Source organism: Planococcus citri, chromosome 2, assembly GCF_950023065.1.
Source record: "Planococcus citri chromosome 2, ihPlaCitr1.1, whole genome shotgun sequence".
In the NCBI taxonomy this organism is placed as follows: domain Eukaryota; kingdom Metazoa; phylum Arthropoda; class Insecta; order Hemiptera; family Pseudococcidae; genus Planococcus; species Planococcus citri.
The window spans coordinates 17,154,003-17,175,146 of NC_088678.1; the positions used below are offsets into that span (position 1 = coordinate 17,154,003).

Consider the following 21,144-nt stretch of genomic DNA (forward strand, 5'->3'; position numbering starts at 1 on the left):
CGGAGAAAATTGCAAAAAACTGATTTTGGGGGGCTTAGATCCACAATAGGGGAGAACGCTCACCAGGGACGCGCGGGGACTCATCGGATTCGTGTTCAGCACACAAAAATGAACCAGTATACCAAAATTCAGCTTGCTACCTCAATTTTCCCTATGGAATGTTATTTTTCCTGGACTATAATTGTTTACATGAATTATTGGTTGAGGTTAAAATAAAAAACAAACTCAACTCAGAATGCTAGGAGTAGGTATTTAATGATTGGTAGCACGGCATGCACTGGGTTCCTTTCGTTTCTAGTAAAGTTTCTAGTTGTTCTAGTTTAAACATTGAGGGATTCGTTTTCGTGATTTTACCCTCTGGATAAATATTGGACTGGATCAATGTCGGATTGGATCAATTGTCAATTGGATGAATAACTGCTCTACTTTTTGATTTTTTTTTAAAGACTGGATGAATACAGATTGGATCAATATCGAAATGGATAGATGGTTTTCGTATTTTTGATATTTTTTAAATACATTGGATCAATACCTCACTGGATATTATTTTGACTGGATCAATGACGGTTTTCCTACCAATTTATTTGAATTAATTCCGAACAAATGTGAATCAATATCTGAGAATTTAATTAAATTAACTCAATCGCAGGCGTATTTGTAATTGCTGTATCGAGGTGTTTGAGTAAATTGATTTGAATTAATATCGTAAATTCCCAAGTCAAATCTAGGTAGAGATAATTTTTCTGAATTTTTGCAATGAGAATGAATAAAGCTCGCATTCCAAAGTGCTAGAATAGAATTCTGATACCAAATGTTAATTTGCTCATTTGCAGCTTGAAATATGTACGAATAAATATTTTCCCACAGATCACCCATTTTTTCAAAATTGAATAGAATTAATAGAATTAACAAAATAATAAGTCAGGATCAACTGAAAAAATTATACTCGTTGTAAATAATAAACAAATGACTAGAAATAATAGAAATAATATAACAAAATTCTTCTAAGTAATATCAAATCTCGTAGAGATGAAAAATTGAATTTATAGAAAAAATTGAATAAAATATAAAAAATAATACTCGCTCTTGATTGGTTAATAATCGATATGACGTAGCGTAACCAGCCTTATCAGTAATATACAAATATGATGGTCTCAACTTCGTGAAGATAAATAATCCGCCGAGTACTACTTAATAGCACTTTGCCCATTTGACTGAGATTGATAACTCGGAGATGTCAGATGATGTGTGCAATTTTGGCGAAAATATTCCCTCAGTTCTTCTGAAACTAAATAAATTTAATCTAAAAATTAAAAATAATATACTTACTTAATTAAGTAAAACAGGAAAAAAAAACATCAAAAATTAAAAAAAAAAATTATTTATATAAAAAATTCCATAAAAAAATTATTGGTATTGTCACATCGTAATGGCAAAAATATAAACCAGCAATTGTCTCCATCGTAGAAAGGTCGGACGTGTAATGCTGGATATATAAATTGTGGGTGGGTGGTAGTGGCAGGACCTGCCAATTCTCACTCGGCGGATGATAGAGATTCATTAGTGGAACTTGATCCATTCTAATTAGAGAAAAAACGAAGAAAATGAGTCTCATGGCCTGTGTCAATTTGACAACAAGCATTAAAGTAGACGATTTTCTACAATTCGCAAACTGTCTACCTGGTTTTTTAAATTGTTAATTATCAATGGACATCGTTGTTTCTCGGCAAGGGCTAGCATCTGTTGTCTCTCGAGGTCGACGAGTCCTTTTTCAGATCCATGTTTTGGTCGGCCAGTAATTATTTTATTCTTTCCTTCAGACGCAGATTTTCTTCCTCAAGAGCTTTTTTTACCATCCGGATAAGTGGAAAGGCGATAAGAAGATCGCCACAATGTATTGGTTATTACTTACTTGAAACAAAAATCATCAGTTTTTCAATGTTTTGGCAACAAAAAACATGAACTTAGTTTTATCGGGAATTTTTAAAAATAAGTACATAAGTACCTATTACAATAGCAGGATAGCAGGAATAGGAATAACAGAGTAAGAAGAACTGTTGGAATTTAGAAATCCTGTTTCTGACCATCACTTTTCCAATAACAATTTTTTATTTAGATACATATTTATTCTTTTCAACTTCTTCAAGTACCTATAGGTAGTAGGTAGGTACTAGGTACGCATTAAAAGAGCAGATTGACGTCCGTGCGTGGATAACTGTAAAGCGTAAGAGATATTTCAGTCGAATTCATACCTTGGAGATAAAGCACGATGGATCCATGTACCCTGGAGTTCCTGATTATTCCGTATCATCGTCAAAGCCCTAGAGAAGCAGAACATAAAAAATTTACATAAATTATTCGTAAAAGAACACACCAGTAGGTAGAGGTACTGATTACAGATTATTTAGGGTACCATCACATAAGTTCTCAGTTATTGGATAATTTTTTTAATGTAAATAATGGAACAGAAATTTTTACACACAGGAATAAATAATCGCATTTTATTACGGTAGACCAAGGAGATTGGAAAGTTCAAGTTGGCCATCTACATGGGTACGCGTTTAAAGCGATTAACACTACAATCCGCAATCGCTCACCCTCTTGACACGAATTAGAATTCATTCTCACTAAACAAGTTTTCTTTTTCGAGTCTGTCATGGCTCAGATCTACCATTTTCTGTTCATTACAACAACAGAGGGGGGTAGACACTAGACAGACTGAGAAACAGAGCATCGAGTCTCGAGAGATATCAGTGCGTTGAGCGTAGACAAATAAATGATGGAGGTTCGACGAAAAAATAAAATGTATAACTACGAGTAGGTACCGATATTCTATACTTTATTTCACCTATATATCGAAGCGACCAGCAATATACTACTTAATGAATATTAAAATTCAGGGCGGTTCGATTATCGCGTTTTTAAAATCTCGCATCAGGCAATCTACTCGGCATTAAAATACCGTTGGTCAGCCCTCGTTCAGCGATCCTGTAGGCTGTAGCCGATGCTGAGAATCGGTCTCGCATCTAGCTAGGTGTAATGTTTAGAATGAACGACGAACGATATCAACATTTACTTTCAAAGATGAATTATGCCATCACGAGATATGTATTAGGAATAGGTACGTTTAAAGGATCGAGCACGAGCTGTCGGGGATCATCGAGACTCGACTAGTACCTACCACTTTTAAATAAACTCGACTGAAATGAGTTTGATTTCGTGTGACAAAGATTTATAATTGATCTTCAAATTACGCGGGCTATAGTGCCCAAATTTCAACGCCAATTTCATCGAAGGTATTTTAATATTAGTCTACATAGTCTGGCATATGACGATAGGAGTATTGCACCCCCCCCCGCCCGCCGATCCCCCGGGACAATATTTTTCTTAAAGGGGACAACGGGACATCCTAAGGAACATTTTAAAGCAAACTTGCCAAAAAAAAAGTTGGCCTTACTTACAAAATGGTGGCCATTTTGATTGACAGGTCAGCCGAAATCGCAGATTTTGCGTCTCATTATAGGACTTGCACGAACTTTTTCAAACTTTACAGAGGTAGATCGAAAGATCGTACAAAAATTCATCACCTGCCAAAATTTCAAGTGCTAAAGTGCGTTTTTCGATTTTTGGCGAATTTTTGAAAATCGAATTTAGGCCTAAAATGAGGAAAAAAATCAAAATTTTACCAAATTGACCAAGAAAGCTAAAATTTGGGATATACCCTATTTTCGACATGCCAAATCGATTGGAAACGGTTTCAACTCGTTTTGAGCAGTTTTGGAGCCTCCAGCAGATTTTTGAAACTCGAAATTCCCACAAAATTCCATCAAATTGAAGTTGTAAAGCTAAAATTTATTCTAAACACTAATTTCAATACGCTACGAAGTACTGCAGGTAAATTTCAAGTCGTTTTGGATCCTCCAGCGACTTTTTGAAAATTCCTGAAGCCTCCAGCAGATTTTTGAAACTTAAAATTTTTACAAAATTTCATCAAATGAAGATGGAAATCTGAAAGGCTATAGGTGGATAAGTATGGTGAATTTGCCCCCGAGAGCTTCAGGGTTGATATTTGCATGGAAGGTTGGTACCCTTGAGCACCTTCCGTCACGAAAGTTTCAGACCCCCAGACCCCCCCGTTTTTTAGAAACTCCCCCTTTTCTAAAATTACAATAAAAAATTTTTTCTCAGCCCCATGTGAACCGATTTTTTTAATTTTTTGGTATGTTGTAAACATCCATAAGAGGCATCCCCACAAAAAATTTCAACCCCCTCCCCCCATATTTTCCCCTCAAAATGACGTTTTTTAGTTTTGTTTGCCCGTTTTAGCAATGATCATGATTCGGCACAAAAATGCGAATAGCATTTTTAAATGTATTTTTGACTCCTACAAAACATATTTTTTTCAAAAAAAAATTTTTGGTGGGCCGTGGTCAAAAATTGAAAAAACCAACAGAGGGGGTTAAAAATGGATTCTGGTGTAAATCATTGTTTTTGGTAAACAAGGTGTCGTTTCCATATGAATCGAACCCCCCGAACACGAATATGACGCCCAATCTTATGCTACCCTCATCCACACCCCTCCAGCGCCTCTGCCCCCTTCTCATTTTTTACTATATCAAAAGTTTAGCTATTTTCGTAATATTGGTGTCGTTTCCAAATGAATCGAACCCCCTGAACACGAATATGACGGCCAATTTTATGCTACCCTCATCCACACCCCTCCAGCGAAATGAATCGAACCCTCTGAACACGAATATGACGGCCAATTTTATGCTACCCTCATCCACACCCCTCCAGCGAAATGAATCGAACCCCCTGAACACGAATATGACGGCCAATTTTATGCTACCCTCATCCACACCCCTCCAGCGCCTCTGCCCCTTCTCAATTTTTACTATACGAGTATTAAAAGTTGAGCTATCATCGTAATGTTGGTATTGTTTCCATATGGATCGAACCCCCCGAACACGAATATGACGTCCAATTTTACGCTACCCTCATCCACAACCCTCCAGTACCTTAGCCCCCACCTCAATTCCTACTATATTAAATATTGAGCTATTTTCATAATGTTGGTATCGTTTCCATATGAATCGAATCCTCCGAACACGAATATGAATTCCAATTTTTTGCTACGCTCATCCACACCCCTCCCCAGTGCGTCTGCCCCCAACTCAATTTTCACTATATTGAAAGTTCAGATATTTTCATCATGTTGGTGTCGGTTCTATATGAGTCGAACACCCCGAACACGAATATGAAGTCCAATTTAGCTCTACTCTCATCCATCGCCTTTCAGGCTACAGCCAGCTCGACAATTTTTATTATTTGAAATGCTAAACCTATTTTCATAACGCTGGGTATCATTTTGGCATGTATGGAAACCTCGGAACTTGAATGTTAAAGTTTGAACTTTGCGATGGTCATTGGTTTACGAGTTTTCAACTTTCGCGAAACATACTTTTAAAAGTAATAACAACCCGAGTAATTATTTGTAGAAGATTGATCAGAGTTGGTGAAAACATTTATGGTTTAGGTGGTGGCGGAGGCACTGTATAGGGTTGTGGTTGAGGTTAGCGTAAAATTGTACTTCATATTCGTATTCGGGGTGTTAGATTCATATGGAAACGACACCAACATTTTGAAAATACCTGAACTTTCAATATATAGTGAAAATTGAGTTGGGGCAGAGGCACTCGAGGGGTGTGGATGAGAGTAGGATAAAATTGGACTTCATATTCGTGTTCGGGGTGTTCGACTCATATAGAACCGACACCAACATTATGAAAATATCTGAACTTTCAATATAGTGAAAATTGAGTTGGGGGCAGAGGCACTGGAGGGGTGTGGATGAGGGTAGCATAAGATTGGGCGTCATATTCGTGTTCGGGGGGTTCGATTCATATGGAAACGACACCTTGTTTACCAAAAACAATGATTTACACCAGAATCCATTTTTAACCCCCTCTGTTGGTTTTTTCAATTTTTGAACACGGCCCACCAAAAATTTTTTTTTGAAAAAAATATATGTTTTGTAGGATTCGAAAATACATTTAAAAATGCTATTCGCATTTTTGTGTCGAATCATGATCATTGCTAAAACGGGCAAACAAAACTAAAAAACGCCATTTCGAGGGGAAAATATGGGGGGAGGGGGTTGAAATTTTTTGTGAGGATGCCTCTTATGGATGTTTACAACATACCAAAAAACTAAAAAAATCGGTTCACATGGGGCTGAGAAAAAATTTTTTATTGTAATTTTAGAAAAGGGGGGGTTTCTCAAAAACGGGGGGGGGGGGGTCTGGGGGTCTGAAACTTTCGTGACGGAAGGTGCTCAAGGGTACCAACCTTCCATGCAAATATCAACCCTGAAGCTCTCGGGGGCAAATTCACCATACTTATCCACCTATAGCCTTTACTCTACACTCCAATTTTAACACCCTCTGAAGACGACTTCAAGTGGGTTCAAGTCATTTTAGGGCCTCCAGCGACTTTTTTGATAATTACTGGAGCCTCCAGTAGATTTTTGAAACTTGAAATTTCCCCAAAATATCATCAAACTGAGATGGAGAGTCGAAATTCATTTTGCAAACTAATTTCAATACGCTACGAAGTTGACTGCTGGTGAATTTCAAGTCGTTTTGGATCCTCCAGCGACTTTTTGAAAATTCCTGAAGCCTCCAAATTGGCAAAAAATTGCCTTTATACAGCTGTGGAAGGCAACTATGCTGGTGCCCACTCAAAAACAATATATATCCATACTCGGGAGAGTGTCCTCTACCAAATTAGAAAAAAAAATTTTGTCCCCGGTCAACTTCGAAAAATGGGGGTTTTGAGGCTCCAGCTCCCTATTGTGCTGACCAAAAAATCCGAAATGTCCATTTTCTTGAATGCTAATGAGATACTAACAAGAAGCCTACTCTTTTTTTTGTCCCCAAAAACGGCCCACTCAAATGACACTTTTTCGCACTTGGACTGTAGACTATATAGGTATACCAGTGCCTAAGAAAAACCTGACCTTCGACTCATTTCAATTATCTACCTGTACCTATACAAATTGATCGAGTTTTATATTGGAATTATGAAACAACGTTCATATTGCACGTATTATGATGTAGCATTCAAAATCAGTAGGTAATTTATTTCACAAGTGTTTGGTACCTCGTCAAAACAAACAATACTACCTATCAATGAATAAATTTCTATGAAGTAAGAAAATAAGAAAATTCAAATAAAGAAACATTGTATATAATGACCAAATGTGCAATACAATTTATAAGATTCTGAATTGAGACCGTGGTGTAAGAAGCACAACGCTCTATAACTGAAAAGTTTCTGTTTTGTAGCCAAATAATTTCATATTTATTTGTCAACTTTGGGTGCATCAATAGTCGAGATGAAAATTTGAAACAATTTTTTGATTTATTTACGTTCATTTAGGCAGAAACCTTTCATAATCTTGCATATTGTTTCATTTTTTCCTTTCTCCTACACTTCCCAATTCATCTAATAGCTTTAAAAATAAAAAATGATTTAGAAATCTGTTTTACATTTTTATTCGCAAGATGGTGAAGCACCTTAAGTTTTCAAAAAAAGCCAGAATTATTTGGCTACAAAATAGAAACTTTTCAGTTAGAGCGTTGTGCTTCTTACGTGAAACAGACTATATAGTCCGGCATATGACAATAGGAGTAATTGCACCCCCCCCGCCGATCCTCCGGGACAACTTCTTTCTTAAAGGGGACATCCTAAGGAACATTTTGAAGCAAAGTTGCCAAAAAAAAAGTTGGCCTTACAAAATGGCGGCCATTTTGATTGACACGTCAGCCGAAATCGCAGATTTTGCGTTTTAACATAGGACTTGCACGAACTTTTTCAAACTTTACATAGGTAGATCGAAAGATCATGCAAAAATTTACCACCTGTCCAAATTTCAAGTGCTAAAGTGCGTTTTTCGATTTTTGGTGAATTTTTGAAAATCGAATTTAGGCCAAAAATGAGGGAAAAAATCAAAATTTTACCAAATTGACCAAGAAAGCTGAAATTTGGGATATACCCTATTTTCGACATGCCAAATCGAGTGGAAACGGTTTCAACCCGTTTTGAGCAGTTCTGGAGCCTCCAGCAGATTTTTGAAACACGAAATTCCCGCAAAATTCCATCAAATTGGAGTTGTAAAGCTAAAATTTATTCTAAAAACTAATTTCAATACGCTACGAAGTACTGCAGGTGAATTTGCAAGTCGTTTTGGAGCCTCCAGCGACTTTTTGAAAATTCCTGAAACTTCCAGCAGATTTTTGAAACTTTTAAATTTTCACAATATTTCATCAAATGGAGATGGAAAGCTGAAAGTTACTCTACACTCCAATTTTAACACCCTCTGAAGACGACTTCAGGTGGGTTCAAGTCATTTTAGGGCCTCCAGCGACTTTTTTGAAAATAACTGGAGCCTCCAGTAGATTTTTGAAACTTGAAATTTCCCCAAAATGTTATCGAACCAAGATGGAGAGTCGAAATTCATTCTGCAAACTAATTTCAATACGCTACGAAGTTGACTGCTGGTGAATTTCAAGTCGTTTTGGAGCATCCAGCAACTTTTTGAAAGGTTGTATGACGTTTTTTTGGAAAATTGTAATTTCCTAAAAGTAGCTGGAATCATTCGAAACCATTTGAAACCACCGTGTAGTCTGCGAAGTAAACTTCAGCTTTCCAACTCCATTTGATAAATAATTATGTTGGGGAAATTTCAAGTTTCAAAAATCTGCTGGAGGCTCCAGTAATTTTCAAAAAAGTCGCTGGAGGCCCTAAAATTACTTGAACCCACCTGAAGTCGTCTTCAGAGGGTGTTAAAATGGGAGTGTAGAGTAAGTTTCAGCTTTCCATCTCCATTTGATGAAATTTTGTGAAAATTTAAAGTTCCTAAAAACTGCTGGAGGCTCCAGTAATTTTCAAAAAAAGTCGCTGGAGGCTCCAAAACGATTTGAAAATTTACCTGCAGTACTTCGTAGCGTATTGAAATTAGTTTTTAGAATAAATTTTAGCTTTACAACTCCAATTTGATGGAATTTTGCGGGAATTTCGAGTTTCAAAAATCTGCTGGAGGCTCCAGAACTGCTCAAAACGGGTTGAAACCGTTTCCACTCGATTTGGCATGTCGAAAATAGGGTATATCCCAAATTTCGACTTTCTTGGTCAATTTGGTAAAGTTTTGATTTTTTCCCTCATTTTTAGCCTAAATTCGATTTTCAAAAATTCACCAAAAATCGAAAAACGCACTTTTGCACTTGAAATTTGGACAGGTGGTAAATTTTTGCATGATCTTTCGATTTACCTTTGTAAAGTTTGAAAAAGTTCGTTCCTATGTTAAAACGCAAAATCTGCGATTTCGGCTGACGTGTCAATCAAAATGGCCGCCATTTTGTAAGTAAGGCCAACTTTTTTTTTGGCAACTTTGCTTTAAAATGTTCCTTAGGATGTCCCCTTTAAGAAAAAAGTTGTCCCGGAGGAATGGGGGGGGGGTGCAATTACTCCTATTGTCATATGCCGGACTAATAGGTAAGTTTCATTTTCATCTCACAACTCATTTTACATCGAGTTTACACATATTAATGGTTTATTATGACACGAGTAAGAGACCTAATACAATTCACTATAATATAGGTAATAATAAACAAAAAACACGAATTTAAAAAAATGAAAAACGAACCAGCCTAAATGAGCGCATCAAAGAAATTGAGGAAGTGTACAGATCGAAGATAAGAAAAATTAACGGTAAAGCAAACAGGTTGAGAATGCATCGAGAACGGAAACCGGTATAAGGAAGATATTTTTATTCAAGTACGTCTATTCTATATCCATACACATACACGCTTAACCGCATGCACACATGAACACAAACTCGCACGTTAAATTATAAATCTTCCCCCTTTGAGGGTATTAAAAAAAACACACATTCGACAAAACCTTGTCTAGGGTGGTTACACTACCTTAGACTCTACCATAAACGATGTACACGTCACGGATGAACCCGGTCTCGAACCAGTTTACCAGATTAATGGTCTTTGCTGGAAATATTTCCGTAATATCGGTGATTTGAAAAAAAAAAAAAAAAAAAAAAAAGGAAGGCGGTACCGAGAAAGGACCAAAGCTAGCGTTTTCTACGAAGCCTTGTCTACATAAAAATGTTTACAGTAATTCGTAAAAAGTGCTCGTGACGACTGTGCTTTTCAAAATGCGGCTCTTCATTCGCCTAACGTTCCAGGTAATTCGTTTTATCGTTTAGAAAATTCATTATCAATTTACCCTGTAAATTCACTTCGATTATTAGTGTAATTTTAATTTTGCAATTTCATTCGATTGGGAACCTTTTTTTTTTATTACATAATTTTTCTCAAATCAGTATTCAATCAACTAGAACCAAAAGTACCTACTTGCGAGTTTTCACCCCAAATGAAATATGTACCATTGTACCAATAATTATTATAGCACTTCCCAAAAGTACAACATTTTTAATTCATCCTTGGATGAAAATGAAAAAAAGAACCAAATCATTTCAAAGTTAGGTACATTTATGTTCGTGATTTACTCGTCTGATTGCAAATAGGCATAATTGAATACCTACGTTTGTTTCTGCGAAGTGCATTTTACCTAAAATGTTTTTAATTGCTGTTATGTTAATCAATGTTCGATTTTTATTTATCGCTGTGATAATAAGGGGTATTAAGGTACCGCCTTATGACGGTAATTGCCATTTTTAAAATTACTATGTTGAATCGAAAATGTCGATTTGTTTCAGGTAACGTTGATTTTATTCATTCGTCGATGCGATGGGTTCATGTTTAGCGGATGGCTGCGAAGTACGACGGAGCGGAATTTGCTATCGTCGGTAAGTAGAAGTACACACTATGCAGATCTACTAGGGTGTTCCTTATTTGTATGGTGAAAATTTTTTTTTCGATTTCTTTCGCTCCCACCCCCCCCCCCTCCAAACATGACCTCAGGTGAGAAAATAATACCCTGAAAATTTCAGCCACCAAGGTGAAAAAAAAGTCGTGCCGGTGGGCCCCCCAATTTTCCCATATACATATGAAAAAATCGAAGCATCAGGCAAAATTTTTAAAATTGTGAACTTTCTAGTTCTAACACCTCAGTCAAGTCCCCACTTACGTAAAACCAACCTATATACCAATTTTAGCTCCCTATCTCCACCCAAGACTAACCAGTGGATTAGAGGCGAGAGCTCATGTGCTAGGGAGCATGCCTCTCCCCCCTCACCAATCTCAAAATATGAAAGAAATCAGAAAAATTGAAATTTTTACTTTTTTTTTCACATCATAATCCTTGGATTTGGTCAATTTTCATTAGAAATACTGTTAAATATTTTATGACCTGTCTACATGATGAAAAGGTGGATCTTGTCTATGTCTCCTTCCCCAGAAAATAAAAAAAGATGAATATTATTACATTTTTTTCTTCCATATTCTAATCCTTGGATTTGGTCGATCTTCATCAGAAAAGCACTACCTAAGTATATGTCAGACTTTTAAAAACTTGTAAAAAATAAAGTCAAATTTCTGAATTTTGATTTTGAGAAACATTGAAGTGGACGTTTTGTAATAAAATTAACTCATGTCAAATTTTCACAGAAGACTTATTGTCGTTCTGATGTTTTGTAATGTAAGACTTGAAAACTTGGATAAAATCGTCGAGAATCCCTATCAATGAGATTTAATTTTCAAGTTTGAAGCAAAAAAAAAATATATCCTTATCCATGACTTGAAACTATCTTTGCAGAGGAGATTTCACCTTCATTCCAAAAAAAAAATTCAACTTTGTGGATCTCTATCATCTATGTAGGTGGTGAGCATTGTCGAGGGGACTAAGAAAAAGGTTTTCTGGAAAAAAGAATTATCTAGAAGCATTCGGCACAGAGATGAAAAATTGTCACTTAATTATGAGTAGGTAGGTGTATCCATAGGCATCAATTTTCATCTTTCTCAATATTCTTCAATTTTGGGGGTTTCATAAAAATGGACCAACATCATTTGGAGGACAAAAGGGTACATTTCTTGAAAAAGTGGTTATCAAAAAGTATGTAGTCTGCTCAGAAATGAAACATTATCAAAAAATTTGTATAGATATGAATTTTTCATTTTTTTGTTGATTTTTTTCAACTTTGAGGGGCTTTAAAGGTAACCAACATGATTTGGGAGACCGTGGGGAAGATTTTTCTTGAAAAAGTGCTTATTCAGAAAGATTCTGCACATGAATAAAAAATTTTCAGAAAATTTCTACAGACATCAATTTATAATTTTTTTTTTATTTTTCCCAAATTTGAGGGGCTCCATGCAAGAGAGTCAAAATCATTTGGGGGTCCAGCAATGGTTTTTTCTTGAAAAAGGGGTTATGTAGAACAATTCTAATGTGGAAATGAGATATTTTCATAAAATTTCCCATAACTTTGATTTATTATCATTTTTTGTGATTTTTTCCAACTTGGAGCTCCTTACTAGGGAACCAATATGGTTTGAAGGGCCGGGGAAATTTTGGGGATTAATTAGAAACATTCTGGCGCAGAAACAAAAAATTTTCATGAATAGAACTTTTTTTTGAGTTTTTTGGATTTTTTCCCCACTTAATATAAAGGGGCTACCAGCACCACTTTTTTTTTTACAGAAAAAAGAGAATTATTATCTCACCTGACAAGGGAACCTCTTGAGGTGTCCGCCTCCGGTTTGAACGGGACCGCGATTTTTTGAAAGAGCATGGTCTAAAACCCCCAAAACCAAATTTTCAGCTGCCTAACTTCATATCTCGATATTTAGCTAACGTTTGAAAATTCAAAATTGACTGTTTTTGATGATTTATACTTTTTCGAAAAAGTACGTACATGATAAGTAAAAATAATCAAAATGAATCCTATAAAACTGATATTAATTTTCCAAATCCAAATTTCGCCATTTCCGGCCATTCTGGAGGCGCCAACGCGATTTTTCAATACCTCCAGAATTTTCAATTTGCTCCAGAAGGCGTGAATATGAAGTTGGGCAGCTGAAAATCGAGTTGTGTGTTATACTCGACCTGTTTAACGAATTTATCCACATTTGAGCCGATTCTGGAGGGGACACCTCAAGAGTGGTTTTTTGACCAGCTTTTTTAATAAATAAAAATATTCAAATATCAAAAATTTCCCGTTTACGAGAAAATTTTCGAAATATTCGAGAATCGATGTATTTTGTCATTAATTAACCCCACGACAGCGATTTCGCCATTTCCAGCCATTTTGGAGGCTCCAGCGCGATTTTTTCATTTCTCCAGAATTTTTAATTCGCTCCAGAAAGCGTGGATTCTAACTTGGGCAGCTAAAAATCGAGTTGTGTGTAATTCTCGGCCTGTTTTACGAATTTATCCACATTTGAGCGGATTCTGGAGGGGACACCTAAAGAGTGGTTTTTTGATCAGACTTTTTCATAATAAAAATATCCAAAAATTGAAGGGAGGCCCCAGAAAGGCTGGAAATGACGAAATTCACCCTCGTGGGATTAGTTCGTGACAAAATACTGAAATTCGCGCAAATTTCAAAAAATTTTATCGCAAACGGGAAATTTTTGATTTTTTAATATTTTTATTTTGAAAAAAAACTGGTCAAAAACCCACTCTTGAGGTGTCCCCTCCAGAATCCGCTCAAATGTGGATAAATTCGTTAAACAGGCCGAGAATTACACACAACTCGATTTTTAGCTGCCCAAGTTAGAATCCACGCCTTCTGGAGCGAATTAAAAATTCTGGAGAAATGAAAAAATCGCGCCGGAGCCTCCAGTATGGCCGGAAATGGCGGAACTCGGACTCTGGGGGTTTGTTGTAGACGTAATACAGCGATTCGCGCAAATTTCAAAAATTCCCTCACAAACGGTACAATTTTGTTTTTTTTTTGATTTCTCATTATGAAAAAAGCTGGTCAAAAAACCAATCTTGAGGTGTCCTTCCCAAAACCGACTCAAAACGTGGATAAACTCGTTGAACAGATCGAGAATAACATACAACTCGATTTTTAGCAGCCCAACTTCATATTCACGCCTTCTGGAGCAAATTCAAAATTCTGGAGAAATTGAAAAATAGCGCTGGAGGCTCCAGAATGGCTGGAAATGGCGAAATTTGGATGGGGGGGGGTCAATATCAGTTTTAGGACTTATTTTGAACATTTTTACTGATCAAGTACGTACTTTTTTAAAAAAAACATAAATCACCAAAATAGTCACTTGTGGATTTTCAAAAATTCGCCAAAAATCGAAAAATGAACTTGGGGCAGCTGAAAATTTGGATTTTGGGGTTTCAGAACATGCTCTTTTCAAAAATCGCGGTCCCGTTCAAAACGGAGGCAGACACCTCAAGAGGTTCCCTTTTGAGGTCATGTTTTTGGGGAGTGGGAGCTACAAAATTCCAACTTTTCAAAATAAGGAGCACCCTAATACCTACGCGCACGATACTTACAGTCAAGTTAATTGGGGAAATTTCAACTCGGAACAGGTCGGTCAGTACAGATATCAGAGTTACGCAAACAACGACGCTGCTACTGCTGTTGCGGCGGGGGTGAACCCTGGATTCGAATCGAAGAAGGACACGGGTAAACCGAACGTCAGACCGGTGGCGGTGGTTGTAACGACACCACCGCACGCGTCTAGCGGCGCACCGACGGATAAAGACATCATCGCCGCCTTCAACAATCAACGAACTGGAATTTCGGCGCCGGCGCCAGCGCCAGCCAAATACGACAAACCTTGGAATCTTCTCGACGCGGTGGTCGTACATTCGATACCTTCGGTCGTTCCACCAACGCCCATCAGCTACGTGGCTTTTCCGGCGCAAAATTTACCCTATTTTTACTACAGAGACGGCGCTGGCGCTAAAGTGCAACCGGTACAACAAAATATCGCATCGTTCGCGACTACTCCTCCGGTTCCTGAGAAAACCAAAACCGTTCAAGTCGAGTTGAACTACAAAGACGACACGGCCGTGGAAAAAATTGGTGAAAACGTCGTATTGAATGGTAAAGTAGCGTCAACGGCGGCCGATAGCGGCGAGTCGTCGACAACCGCCGCGTCGTCGATTGTAACTCCAGCAGGGCAACAGCAATACGCTTCGCCACCCTTATCCGACTCGGCGGCCAAACTGAATTTACAAAACCGTCCGATAAAATTGTTGGGTTCCAATCCGTTGTACACGGTGCCGACCAATTTCACGTTTACGCCTCAAGTGTACTACGCGCCGCCGCTGCCGCCGCCGGCAGCCGATATTCAATACGTTCCGTATCCGTTCCTCAAGTCGCCGCTAATAGCGCCCTTCTTGTACAGAAACGTTCAACGTGCCGTATCGGAACGTTGGGAAATTTCACCGTCGACCGCAGCGGCAGCGTCATCGTCATCGTCGCCGCCACTTCAAGTAATCAACAACAACAAGCCTCAGAAACCGATCTGCGAGCATTGCCAACTACTGCCCGCCGCTTTTCCGAATTATCCGTACGTGAGAATTGTCGACGCGAATGACAAAAATGTTCAGAGACCCTGCGCTCACGAAAGCGTTTCTAATCCATCGACGCCGCCGCCACCGCCACCGACTCCCAATTTGAAGTCTTCCAACTTGGCTTACTTATTCATGCCGTCGTGAATCGAAAAATATCTCGATATCGCGCTTAGTAGGTAATCATGTTATTTTTTCATAGAGTACTTTAAATATGATTTACTTAGTTTTATCGTTACTTTAAATTATTATAAGTAATAATAATTTTTAATGCGAGCACTTTCTTTTTTCAAAGGTGATGAATCTGAGGTCACAATAAATGTAAATAAATTTTTCTAGTTTTTCTTTCGTCATTGTATTTTGATTATTAGTCCAGGAAAATTAGATGAAAAAAAGGGGTCTTTGGGAAAAGTGAGGTAGAAAGCTGAATTTTGGTTTACTGGTCCATTTTTTTGTGCTGAACACGAATCCGATGAGTCCCCGGTCGTCCCTGGTGAGCGTTCTCTCCTATTGTGGATCTAAGCCCCCCAAAACCAGATTTTTGCAATTTTCTCCCCCGCATTGCATTTTAGCGAAAAATGAGGTTAGATACAAGAATCTACGTCAAATTTCCGATCTAGTGATATATCAACTTTCCTTCTACCCCTAAGGGGGGTGGAATCACAACCATTCAAAAAAGGGGGGTTCCCTGAAAAATACATAACGGCTATAGGCGCCTAAGAGGGGTGAAATGGTCCCTGAAAGCGTTCGAGGTGATATTAGCATGAAAGGTAGGTACCATAGAGAAACCTCCGCGCAAAAAATTTCAGATCCACACCCCCTCCCCATTTTGCGGAACCCCCCTTTTTTGAAATTTCAGTAACATTTTTATCAGCCCCATTTCAACCGATTTTGAAAATTTTTCTGAAAGTTATGTATATCCTTGATAGGTATCCCCACAAAAATTTTCAACTTCCTCCCCTCATGTTTACCCCTCAAAATGGCGTTTTTTTCATTTGAGGAGCCGGCCTGCAAAGTGACCTAACTGCAAAAAAATGATTTTTGAGATATCAACGCTATCTGATAGTTCAGGACATGCCCTACAAAAGGAATATATCACTTTCATCCAGTTTCACTCGTAACACCCCTTCCCCCTCCCTTAAAAATGATAAAATTAAAAGCATGCGCATGGCCAGCAAAGTGACCTTATTTTTACGATTTTCCGAAAATGTGTTTCATAGGGTACTGTTTGTTGAAATCAAAATTAATTTTAACCCCTTCTGAGGAAATTCAAAAATTTTGGAGACATCGAAAATCGAACTGGAGGCTCCAGAGTGATTCGAAATGTTAAAATCGTAAGTTGAGAATAAATCACAACTCCAGTTTTAGCTACCCAGCTTCCTGTACATAAAAAAATCTTAAATGAATGAATAAATCTTTGCTTTCATAAAAAATAACATACGCAATGAAAAACTGGAGAAAATTGCGTACATATCACTAAAAAAACAAAAAAAAAACGTATGTGCGGCCTGCAAAGTGACCTAACTGCAGCATTTTTCATTTTTGTTGCACCCTGTAGCGAACCCATGTTCATATTTTTCAGAAACGAAAAGGTGATTAAGTGAGTGAGGGTTGACCCTTTCGATTACCGAAAACAAATTTCGAAAATGTGACTTCATTTTCCTAGGACACGTTTTTCTCATTTATCTCGAAATCAATTTTTTGCAGTTAGGTCACTTTGAAGGCCGATTCCTCATTTTTTTATGCCTATTAACAATCAAAATTGCGAGGTACAATTCTGTAAACACGTTTTCTGGATGTATTTTTGGCCCCCAAACATCATATACTATATTAGAAATTTTTGCTTTGGTGCGCCGTGGTGAAAACTTGGAATAATGTATCGTAGGGGGGTGGGGGGTGAAATGGGAATTTTGAAAAAAATAACTATCAATGAGTAGGGTATCGTTTTCATATGATTCGATACCGCTGAGCACGAATATGACCTCTGATTTTCTGCTACAATCACTTACCCCTCTCCAGAGCCCCTCAGCCCCCCTCACTTTTAACGATTTTCAAAATATAGTTATATTTTGATAATGTTAGTGTCGTTTTCATATGATTCGATACCGCTGAGCACGAATATGACCTCTGATTTTCTGCTACAATCACTTACCCCTCTCCAGAGCCACTCAGCCCCCCTCAATTTTCACGATTTTCGAAATAAAGTTATTTTCATGATGTTGGTTTCATTGCTATGGGAAAATTACATAAGTTCATTGGTGATTGTAGCAGAAAATCTGAGGTCATATTCGTGCTCAGCAGTATCGAATCATATGAAAACAACACCAACATCATCAAAATAACCTTATTTCGAAAATTTGTGGAAATTGTGGGGGGCTGAGGTGCTCTGGAGAGGGGTAGGTGAGTGTAGCACAAAATCTGAGGTCATATTCGTGGTCAGCGGTATCGAATCATATGAAAACGACACCAACATCATCAAAATAACTATATTTCAAAAATGCGTGAAAATTGTGGGAGGCTGAGGGGCTCTGGAGAGGACTAGGAGGTTGTAGCAGAAAATCTGAGGTCATATTCGTGCTCAGCGGTATCGAATCATATGAAAACGACACCAACATCATCAAAATAACTATATTTTGAAAATCGTGAAAATTGAGGGGGCTGAGGGGCTCTGGAGAGGGGTAGGTGAGTGTAGCAGAAAATCTTAGGTCATATTCGTGCTCAGCGGTATCGAATCATATGAAAACGATACCCTACTCATTGATAGTTATTTTTTTCAAAATTCCCATTTCACCCTCCACCCCCCTACGATACATTATTCAAAGTTTTCACCACGGCGCACCAAAGCAAAAATTTCTAATATAGTATATGATGTTTGGGGGCCAAAAATACATCCAGAAAACGTGTTTACAAAATTGTACCTCGCAATTTTGATTGTTAATAGGCATAAAAAAATGAAAAAAACGCCATTTTGAGGGGTAAATATGAGGGGAGGGAGTTGAAAATTTTTGTGGGGATACCTATCAAGGATATACATAACTTCCAGAAAAATTTTCAAAATCGGTTGAAATGGGGCTGAGAAAAACGTTACTGGAATTTCAAAAAAGGGTGGTTCCGCAAAATGGGGAGGGGGTGTGGATCTGAAATTTTTTGCGCGGAGGTTTCTCTATGGTACCCACCTTTCATGCTAATATCAACTCGAACGCTTTCAGGGACCATTTCACCATTTCACCCCTCTTAGGCGCCTATAGCCGTTATGTATTTTTCAGGGAACCCCCCTTTTTTGAATGGTTGTGGTTCCACCCCCCTTGGGGGTAGAAGGAAAGTTGTATATATCACTAGATCGGAAATTTGACGTAGATTCTTGTATCTAACCTCATTTTTCGCTAAAATGCAATGCGGGGGAGAAAATTGCAAAAAACTGGTTTTGGGGGGCTTAGATCCACAATAGGGGAGAACGCTCACCAGGGACGACCGGGGACTCATCGGATTCGTGTTCAGCACAAAAAAATGGACCAGTATACCAAAATTCAGCTTTCTACCTCACTTTTCCCAATGGAATTTTATTTTTCCTGGACTATAATTATAGTCTTTGGAAATTACTAATTAGCGATACGATCGCATTAGTCGAACGGAACCTCAAATAAGAAGACTAATCGTGAAATTTGGAACAACGAACAAAAACTAGGTCAATTTCGAATACTAAACGTGATACAACGCACTAAAAACCATATCGGTAAAATAATCTGTTTTCATGGTAGATACACACATACAAGAAAAAATAAAACGATCAGGTATACTTATTCGCTCCGATTTTCAGAATAGTATTTACGAATAGTATCGGTTTTACCTGAAAATTTCGTTGCAGGACGGTTTCGTTAAGGGGATACCACAATTTGATTTTCTTGAACAGAGGATGTTTTTCATACTTAGTAACGGATCAAGTCCACTAAACTTTCGAACTGCATACTTACTGTACTGTTTAAGATCGCTATTAAAAATGAATAATTAAACTTCACATAATTATGCTTGCATGTTGTATAATATTGATAAAGATACACAACATATTTACATGTAGATATACGATGCGGTGTTGCCACATAGCTAAACACTACACATACTTACTGCCAACAGAATACAAACGTCCATCTACTCTGATACGACAATGTTTGATATTCTTTTAGGCTCTGAAACAATGTTTCAACAATAACACGACTCGTTTGTCTTGTAATTAAACTCACAGAGAACACAACATATTTGCTTACACATTTATTAAACAACAACTGAACAAATATAAAATGGTACAAAGTATTTATAACATAGTAGACGATTGTAGAAAAATGTAAGAAAGTTAGCTAAAGATCGAGATGAATAAATCTAGAAAAAATAAGGAAATACTGGAGAATGATAAAACCATGATAAAACAAGAGTTTGAAAATTGCCCAAAAGATAGCGTAATACGCAAATCTCACAACACTTCCCTTCAATTTTCCAAACTCAAAATAAAAGGAAAGATTCCTGAAATAAAACTAAACAAATAATGAAGTATCTAAACTTAAACAAGATACATAATATCGATTCCTTAATACTAAGTAGGCATAATTCAAGCTCTTAGATTGAGTAAGCTACATAATTCAACAAATCTTTTCTTCTGTAGACTTTTAGTCAAAATATCCGCTTTCTGCAGATTAGTTCTCAAATGTTTCAAATTGATGAAACCATTTTTATAATAATCACGGACAAAATGATATCGAATATCGACATGCAACGATCTTTTAGTCAAATTTTCACTTTAGACCATCTTAATAGTATTTTCGTTATCTTCGAAAACAGTAACTCTGACGAGGTGTCAATTCCGAAGTCACTAACCAGATTTCTTTACCAGATTAATTTGCGAATCGTCTCACATAAGGCCACATATTCAGACTCCGTTGAAGACAAGGTAACTAGCGGTTGTTTCCTAGTAACCCAACAAATAACGAGAACAAAACGCCACTAGTTGATTTCCGATCATACCTTTCACCTCCAAAATTAGCATCAATGTAAAGTGAAAGATCAGAATTTTTATCAGTGACTGATTCGGAATTGTTACCTTCGCCAAATACTAACATAAGGTCCTTAGTCGAATACAAATAGTTCAAGATACGTTTAGCTTAACCAAAATGAGTAATACTATAACGAAAACTTACATCAGGTTGATATAGGGGGGATCAAATGCACTACCTAATAATGATATGGTGATAATGAATACCATTGGGGATTAAATTTAGAAATATTCCTTAGGCGGGGAATATTTGCCAATACCTAGATAGCTCAGATGGGCGGTAGTTTGTTCAATCTGCCCTATACATCATTTAAAGAAATATACGTAATAAACAAAACACTTTGATGCTTACTAAGTATATTTACATTTTTATACATAAATTCATCGAAAGTCAATAATCTATAATTTTGACAGAGAGTAAGTAACCGGATGAATTTAAACATAAGAATGACCTTAACATATTTACGAGATGTGGGTCATTATGAAAGAGACAATAATCCTAATTACATATAAGATTTTACCCTAAAAGACACAACAGATAGGATAGGCGAAAATAGGCACATGGTAATATATACACGAGAATAAAC

At 37.3% G+C, this 21,144-nt stretch overlaps 1 protein-coding gene and 1 long non-coding RNA gene across 3 annotated transcripts; one reads left to right on the forward strand and one right to left on the reverse strand.

The window, feature by feature from the left end:
* Nucleotides 1-933: 933 nt before the first annotated feature.
* LOC135834817 (uncharacterized) lies at nt 934-19,590 on the reverse strand. Of its 2 annotated transcripts, none has more exons than XR_010556775.1 (3): nt 19,364-19,590; nt 2,253-2,321; nt 934-1,911 (listed from the first exon to the last, which is right to left on the reverse strand). It is a non-coding gene; the product is annotated as an uncharacterized LOC135834817 (long non-coding RNA). The 2 variants fall into 2 exon arrangements; XR_010556774.1 differs by having other exon boundaries at nt 934-1,580; nt 1,681-2,321.
* Nucleotides 9,519-15,865, forward strand: LOC135834816 (uncharacterized). The gene is made up of 3 exons (XM_065348783.1): nt 9,519-10,261; nt 10,796-10,885; nt 14,527-15,865. The coding sequence occupies exons 1-3, from the start codon at nt 10,232-10,234 to the stop codon at nt 15,661-15,663; spliced, it is 1,257 nt and encodes a 418-aa protein (XP_065204855.1). The 5' UTR covers nt 9,519-10,231; the 3' UTR covers nt 15,664-15,865.
* Nucleotides 19,591-21,144: the final 1,554 nt, after the last annotated feature.

Excerpts from the sequence above, each read along its gene's own strand:
- LOC135834816 (XM_065348783.1), top strand. The coding sequence starts at position 10,232 with ATGCGGCTCTTCATTCGCCTAACGTTCCAG. Across the intron at positions 10,262-10,795 it reads TCATTCGCCTAACGTTCCAG|GTAACGTTGATTTTATTCAT; the intron begins GTAATTCGTTTT and ends GATTTGTTTCAG. Across the intron at positions 10,886-14,526 it reads AGCGGAATTTGCTATCGTCG|GTCGGTCAGTACAGATATCA; the intron begins GTAAGTAGAAGT and ends AACTCGGAACAG.